At 41.5% G+C, this 8,274-nt stretch overlaps 1 protein-coding gene across 4 annotated transcripts; it reads right to left on the reverse strand.

The window, feature by feature from the left end:
- Window positions 1-1,664: 1,664 nt before the first annotated feature.
- LOC148349804 (uncharacterized) lies at window positions 1,665-8,153 on the reverse strand. Of its 4 annotated transcripts, none has more exons than XM_088321079.1 (5): window positions 8,039-8,153; window positions 2,401-3,115; window positions 2,048-2,224; window positions 1,909-1,978; window positions 1,665-1,723 (listed from the first exon to the last, which is right to left on the reverse strand). In XM_088321079.1, exons 1-5 carry the CDS (start codon window positions 8,061-8,063, stop codon window positions 1,709-1,711), a joined length of 1,002 nt encoding a protein of 333 aa, XP_088177205.1. In that variant the 5' UTR covers window positions 8,064-8,153; the 3' UTR covers window positions 1,665-1,708. The 4 variants fall into 4 exon arrangements, with proteins under 4 accessions (XP_088177205.1, XP_088177207.1, XP_088177204.1 ...); XM_088321081.1 differs by having other exon boundaries at window positions 2,401-3,091; window positions 8,039-8,113; XM_088321078.1 differs by having other exon boundaries at window positions 2,401-3,118; window positions 8,039-8,106.
- Window positions 8,154-8,274: the final 121 nt, after the last annotated feature.

The following is an 8,274-nucleotide window of genomic DNA, read 5'->3' on the forward strand; positions in this document are numbered from 1 at the left end:
CAAGTTACTTATGTAAGCCTTAAATATATAATAAAAAAAACTGAAGCAACTTACCATCGTTCGTAAGTCGGGCAGTGTCGGTGATTAGTGCTGGGTGTCAACCCCCCTTTGCACTAAGGGCTCAAGTGTAATAGGAATTTGATGACATTTACCACATTGGGCCCTTTGAACAATTCAAAGGGCCCAATGTGGTAAATGTCATCAAATAGCACAAAATGTATTCCTTTATGTAAAAGAGATCTGAAACCTTTTAAACTGAGAACAACTTAGCTAGATGGCTTGTTAAATAGCTGAAAAGTTAGCTTGATGGTTTGCTAGAAAGGTAAACCGGTAAAAATCTTAAAAGGGGGGTAAAACAGCTAAGAATAAAAACCCATCTAAATTGCCAGATAAAGTTGAAATCAAAGCTAGATAGCTAGCTAGGAGGGAGGCCAAAATGTTAACTTAGTACAGTAACTTGCAAAAAGCTAGTACATAGCTACAGAGGTAAAACTAGCTAAAAAAAAATGCACATTTTTGCCATTCACGTTCCATAACCCATTTCATTTAGCTTGCGTTTGCCAGAAAAAAAAAAATATTTTAAAAAAAAAATATATATATATATATATATATAAATTGCTTAAAAATTGCCTTTTTTTTGTCCATGTAGCCAAACTTTTGAGCAAATTTATATTTTGATACCAGGCTAATTGTTAAAAAAATAGGTTAAATAGACAACCATTAAAACATTTTACTAGAAAATCACCATGACCTAGCCCTGGTGATTTATTTTCAGAATAGATCCGCGGGCATCTCAACTGTCCTCAAGGAGGTAGAGCGCTCGTCTTGGAATCAAGGGATCCCAGTTCGAATCCCGGCTTGTCCGTGTTACATGTCGAGGTGTCTTTGGGTAAGACACTGAACCCCTAATACCCCCAATAAGCTAGCCTCCTGCAGCAGCGGCCGCGTCTTACATGGCTGCAATACAAGGCCGCTATTGGGAAATGTGAAGCACACTGTAAAGCGCTTTGGGAAGTCATTGACCTGAAAAGCGCTATAGAAATGCAGATCATTTCATTTCATATAACTGAAGTTAAACAATACAAGTGCATTGGGAAACATGTGACTAATTAGGTAATAATTGTACAAAATCTTTTAAATATTTAAAAATATGTTCATAATTCTAATCAGCATTGATGAGGTAACATTGGTGTTCTGAGCAGTGTGGGTAATGTAGTTTTGGTCAAAGGGCCCTTTTGACTTAAGCTCTCATGGGCCACTTTGACCTTGGGTTTATAGCACTCACTAGTACAAAGACATGGCAATATATTGGGATTCTGGAAGAAAAAAAAGGAAATTTATAATAAATCATCAACAAAAACAGACTCCAAGGGCTGCAAGTCCTGCATAATTTTGAAGGTCTCTAACTCGGGTGACAAAAATGAGCCCTTTAGCAAACTGCAGGACCTTGAATTCTTTTGTATTGGAGCAGATAAACCTAAAAAAATAGAACTCACAAAATAGTACCACGTGTTCTGAACTTAAGTCATTGTGGTAAACTAGTAGGTAAACTGAACGGCCTTATACCACATAGAGGGCCTCGATGGAAATAGGTAAGTACTCACATAGCAAAAATTTAAAATTAAGATATGTCATTTGTGTGTACAAAAAGAAATATCCAGGTATGATTTATACAAACATTTATTAACCCAGAAGTCTTTCACGCTGTTTAGATAATTCCAATCTGTGGAACACACAAAAAAAGTACATATTAGAATGAGCTATACTACAGTTGTTTAGCCCTGACTATAGTTCCTGGCATCAGTGGTTCCTTTGAAACACAATCACCAACATTCAGATATAATATGTAAATTTCATCACGTGCTCAGAAAACTAAAGGAATATTTTTTTTAATGTCAAACGACTCACCTTGTTTGCGACATCCAACGCATCATAGTCAGGCGCTAGGCGTACATAGGCCTTTTTCTCGCCATCCGGCCTAAAAAAAGAAAATTGTGCAATTAAAAAAAAAGCACACTATGACGTTCATTCATGAGGATGTGGGCACCTGATGAGCGTGTTGACTTTGGCAACATCAATGTCGTAGAGTTTCCTGACGGCATGTTTGATTTGATGTTTGTTGGCCTTGATGTCCACAATGAACACCAATGTGTTGTTATCCTCGATCTTCTTCATGGCCGACTCTGTGGTCAGCGGGAACTTGATGATAGCATAGTGATCCAATCTGAACAAGAAAAAGCATTTCTAATGAATCCAGATGTTCATAATGACCAATTTTCAACTCAACCTAGTCTGTGTTAGTTGCATCAGTCGTAAAAAAGATGGACTCATGATGTGGTCATACTTTGATCGCTTTAAAGCATCACATGCAGTTTGTTGCCACCACGGGAAGGCTCTTACTTGTTCCTTCGAGGAGCGCTCTTGCGAGGGTATTTGGGTTGCCGAGGCAAACGCAGAGTCTTGGGACGATGAAAGGTGGGGGATGTCCTTATCTTCTTCTTCTTATGGCTGTGGATGCCTTTAAGAACTACTTTTTTAGCCTTCAGTGCCTTTGATTTTGCCGTCTTAAAAAGGGTCTTGGTGGGGACCTTAGCTGGAACCTTGGCTGCACCCTTTGCAGGAACCTTGGCTGCACCCTTTGCAGGAGGCTTGGCGGCGGCCTTTGCAAGAGGCTTGGCGGCAGCCTTTGCAAGAGGCTTGGCGGCGGCCTTTACAGGAGGTCTGGCGGCGGCCTTTACAGGAGGTCTGGCGGCGGCCTTTGCAGGTGGCTTGGGGGCGGCCGCTGCTGCAGGAGGCTTGGGGGCGGCCGCTGCTGCAGGAGGCTTGGCGGCAGCTGCCTTTGCAGGAGGCTTGGCGGCGGCCGCCTTTGCAGGAGGCTTGGCGGCGGCCGCCTTTGCACTAGGCTTGGCGGCGGCCGCCTTTGCAGGAGGCTTGGCGGCGGCCGCCTTTGCAGGAGGCTTGGCGGCGGCCGCTGCAGGAGGCTTGGCGGCGGCCGCTGCAGGAGGCTTGGCGGCGCCCGCTGCTGGAGGCTTGGCGGCGCCCGCTGCTGGAGGCTTGGCGGCGCCCGCTGCTGGAGGCTTGGCGGCGCCCGCTGCTGGAGGCTTGGTGGCGCCCGCTGCTGGGCATATGATCCAAATGTCACATTACTATTCATTCATATCAAGATAAGTAATTTTAATTGCAAGCAAAAATCTAACAGCACATCGGGCTGCAACAACTAATCGATAAAATTGATTGTTAAAAGCGTTGGCACTCAATTAGGTAATTGATTCGTGGTACCACGTGATTTGGGCCACTAAGTATGTTAAACCAATGAGAATGCGAGTGCACACTATTCCACTGTAACGCTGGAAGTTATGGTAGCAATTTGATTCTGCATACAGCACAAAGATAAAACAGTCAAATACTACAACTTTCGAGGGAACAGACAGTGCTGCAGGAATACACAGGGATCAGAATGGAGATTTTCATTTTCAGCTGAAATAGCCAGGGTCCAGGAATAAAGCAGGGCGGAGCCCCCCCCCACGCGTTTTTCAATTTTTCTAACGGCCGCCAGGGTGCGCCAGAGCAATAAAGGAAAGAGTGAGACAGTCGGATTTTGAATTTGTTTGCTACGCAAGAGAAAAAGTGAAAAAGTCGGAATGCCTTTGGGGTTCAAAAACAGCGGAAATCCGCGGATCCGCGGAAAATTCTGATCCCTGAATACAGTGAAAAAAAGGTGAAATTAAAATAAATAAATAATAATGACATGTTTACTCTACACAAAAGGCAGATTATTCAGCATATATCATTTTCATAAGATTTAACCCCGCCCCCCCAAAAAGACACATTTGATATTTTTATTTGGACATAAAAAAACATCAAAATTGCCACTATTGTTCTTGTTTTTATTCTCTTTACATTATTTTTCTGTGTTTTTTATTTTTCTAGTTTTTTCTTTTATTCCTTTTTCTTTTTTTCTTGCTTTTTCTCTTCCATGTTACATTCTTTTAAGTTTCCCTGTCTTTTCATTTTTCCTTTTTGTTCTGTGGTCTAAGTGTTCAAGGGTTATACAAATAAACATGACTATGAAGTCCAAACACAACATGATCTTTGTATACGGTAGAAGGAAAGAGTATCTTACACATTTATAAATTCATAGCGTCAATGTATTTTTGTTTAAGTTAGTTGGCAAACATACGATTGATTTATATTACAGGATATTGTTTTTTTTGCACTATTTTCGATCAGTACAAAACTGACTAGAGGGTATTGGAAATGTCTGAGAAATCTCATACATTGAAAACAATAGACCAATTCCTCGATTTTAATATTAATCGTTAAGTTTTAGTTGCACCCCTAACGAACAGACTTGATAAACCAACCATAGCTGGAGAAGCATTTAGTTCATGTTCCTAATTTTTTTAGAGAGACATCACCTGTATTGGAATAGAGAAACTTCATAAAATAATCTCCAGTGCCGCATGTTCTGAACTTAATTGAGTAATGTGGTTACAGGTTACAGTTAAAATTCAGTTGAATTTATTGTTTAAGTTAGTTTAAGTCATGTTGGTTTTTACTGTAGTTTATTTATAAGGCTATTGTAAAAAGGTTCAGGGACCTCTTTAATAAATGTATGTACTTTCTGTGGAGCAGTGGTGGTCAGCACATTCACCCAACACGTGAAAGGTCCCCAGTTTGGGACGAGGTGGGGACGAATGGGCACTACCAGGCTGTACTTGGTGCCAATACGACCCTAGTGGTTAAGATATCCAACCAACATTTAAACGAGTTGCTGCAAAGCAGTTTTACATCCTGTACTTAGTTTTTGGTTTGGGCGAAATACTAATTCACGAATTTACTGTTAAAAGTTTCAGAGCGCTGGTTTAATTCGAATTTATGACAGTCTTTTTGCCTCAAAAATGTATCATGCCAATATTTAAGCATTTGCAGCAAATAATATTTGCAGCAAATATCAGACTTTTCTTCATACTAATAACTAATAGAACCAACAGTGCTTGCTTTCAGCCAATCAGAATGTGAGACAGATGGCTGCCTGTGGCTGCAGATTAAGGGCGGCCATATTTGTATAATTTACAATGCACAAGTAATCCACACATTTTTACAGAGTTTTATATCAAAAAGGTTTGACTATGTGTCTGGGGAAACAGAATTATCCATAACGATTGGTAAGTGTGAGATTCATCCTTTTCCTCAGCTAAAACCTGATTCAAGGAAATGTTTCAAATTAATAAAAAGCATGCGGGCACCCTCACAATCAACTTAACGTGCAGAGGATTGATGGGAACCTGAACAAAGTTAATGGTTTTTCAGTGTTTGTTTTTAGTAAAATGTAAGTTTATGCTTCCGTTGGGTCTGTTAGAAGATATGGTACCATGAGCTTCTGGCTGTAGTTGGCATGCACAGTGGATCCCAGTATTTAATGTTTAGTGTGTATAAAGAATAATGTCGAATTTGTTTACAACAAATTGATAACCTTCCATGTCCCAAAAGCCAGTTTCTGTAGCCAGGGATCGTCGTGCCAAGGACCCCTCCCTTGGCTCTCTGCGCACCAGACCCCTTTAGCCCCTCCTACACCTGGTGAGACCATGGGAAGAAGGTCCCACGTCGTCCCTTTGGGCTGTGCCCGGCCGGACCCCATGGGTAAGGTCTAGCCACCAGGCGCTCGCCAGCGGACCCCACCTCCAGGCCTGGCTCCAGAAGGGGGCCCCGGTAACCCGCATCCGGGCGAGGGAAATTCAGGACCAATGTTTTTGCTCGTCATAAGGGGTATTCTGATCTGCGTTTTGTCTGGCCACTTACCTAGAACCTGTTTGCCATGTGTTAAAGCCCCCGACAACATAGCTCCAAGGATCATTGGGACACACAAACTCCTCCACCGCGATAAGGTAGCAGATCAAGGAGGAGCGTCTGCCGTCATTCGGACCCTGCACCAGTCCGTCGTGGTGAAGAGGGAGCTGAGCCGAAAGGCAAAGCTCTCGATCTACGTTCCTACTATGGGTCATGACCGAAAGAACACGATCCCGGATACAAGTTATTATTATTATTATTTTCATTAAGTGGCTGAAATGAGTTTCCTTCGCAGGGTGTCTGGGTTCTCCCTTAGAGATATGGTGAGAAGCTCGGTCATCCGGGAGGGACTCTGTGTGGAGCCACCGCTCCTCCGCATTGAGAGGAGCCAGTTGAGGTGGCTCGGGCATCTGATAAGGATGCCTCCTGGACGCCTCCCTCGGGAGGTGTTCCGGGCATGTCCCAACGGCAGGAGAACCCGGGGGCGACCCAGAACACGCTGGAGAGACTATGTCTCTCGGCTAGCTTGGGAACGCTTTAGGATCCCATCGGATGAGCTGGCTGGGGATAAGGACGTCTGGGCTTCCCTTTAAAGGCAACTGCCCCCGCAACTTAACCTCGGATAAGCGGAAGATAAAGGATGGACGGAAATTGATAACCTAATTGTGTTTGTTTTGCAGAAATTAAATATTCACGGTAACCAATGAGACCTACATCTACTGGCGCGAAGTTTATAAGTTACTGCGGCTTCTTTTTACACTTTCTTTGCATATCAATGCGCCCTCATTATGAATAAATTCAAATGAAGGTGGCGTTTCGTAAGTAAACACACTAAATCATGGGATGATTAGGAAATGCAATTTGTGATCCAAGAAATCAAATTCAAGAAACAAGTGTAGTAATTTCGATTTGGTCCACGTCTTTGGCAAGGGATATATAGAAATCACAGCACGAGCTTCATAAGTTTCATATACTGGATCACCTACTGTGTATCCTCAATAAACCATTCTCCAGAAAATCGGAATCTTTATGTGTAGTCGGTACGGGGTTTCTGACTTTCTCTATGATAGCCAACATTTTGCATCAACTCTTGCAAGGTTAAAAAACCAGAAGAAATCATACAACTATGCTATCAGAAATACAGTATAGACTAAAGAGCAGACTGCTGTTTTTCCGCCCGCCATATTTGCTGTGCTTGTGATACATGGATACTGAAACCATGGTGGCTCAGCGTTCGCTGTAAAAGTACGAATTGGCCCAGATAAACCCATATCAGTCATCTTTACCAGGGATATAGTATTTTTAGTGACGGTAACGAATTGAAGCCAATGTCATTGTAAAAGATGTAAATGAATGCAATAAAGTACGACGATGGACAAAAATGTTTGGTGCGTTTTTAATAATTATATATATTATACAAAATTATATGACATATGTATAAATGATGAGGAACCGGACTAGATCAGTAACCGACTATTAAAATTGGTTGCAGCCCCACACTATACAGTTAAAAAAAAACGTAACAAGGTACAAGGAGGAATTCTAACTATAGACACTCGATAAATAAAAGCACCGAATCTTTTTTTTCGGGTACCCGCGACAGCAAAATGACAGACAATTATGTCAACGCTCATAAAATGGGGTTCATGTCGAAGATTAATGACATGCAAGTATTCCAATGCACATTTTAATGTTAATGCGTGCGTCATTAATCATTATTCAAATTTAAAATATCAAAAGTCGGGATTTGTTTTCCCTTACAAGATAAATATAAATCGGAAACTATCACGATACGCGATTTGTTACCCAATCACAATATACACAGCGTCCAAAACTACACTTCAGCAGTCATGAAATCGTCAAGAAAATGACACGTGACCGTATGTAAGCGCTAGAGAAAACCCGATTGCTAAGCTAACATGCAATACGCAAAGCCAACACGCTCACGGACGCCAAACTGCAATTTTCACGGAAAGTAACAACAATAACGATAATTTAATCATTTAAAGTAACTGATCACTTAATGGAAACAAAACATTAAACAAGGGGGACTAGCTTGCTGTAACCAAGAATGTCGTTAACACGGCCGGTAAACTCGCAGGCATCGTTTAGAAAATTCCGATTATTAGGTGGATTTATGTACATGTTATCATAAAAGTCTATTCTCAGTGTTATTGTACATAGCGATGAACAGTAAATGGAGCATTTTGTGGACATTTTGAACATTATTTATAACAGACTCACTAACCTGACTTCTTCGGCTTCGGTGCCATGTTGGGGAAAGGAAGAAGGAATAGGGTTTCCGAGGCTATAATACAAGGGCGAAATCAAGTATCGCGATGTTTAGAATGCGGCAACAATTTAATACTTCATTTTCATTTTACAGATGCGTTACAGTTTATATAAGTTTTTGGGAGAAATATGTTCATATGATTGACTAAAAAACAGGCTGGATGTTACCCAACTGCTACTTGTTAAGTGAGA

The sequence above is a fragment of the Urocampus carinirostris genome, chromosome 17, assembly GCF_059441175.1.
Source record: "Urocampus carinirostris isolate Australia breed hairy pipefish chromosome 17, RoL_Ucar_1.0, whole genome shotgun sequence".
Taxonomy (NCBI): domain Eukaryota; kingdom Metazoa; phylum Chordata; class Actinopteri; order Syngnathiformes; family Syngnathidae; genus Urocampus; species Urocampus carinirostris.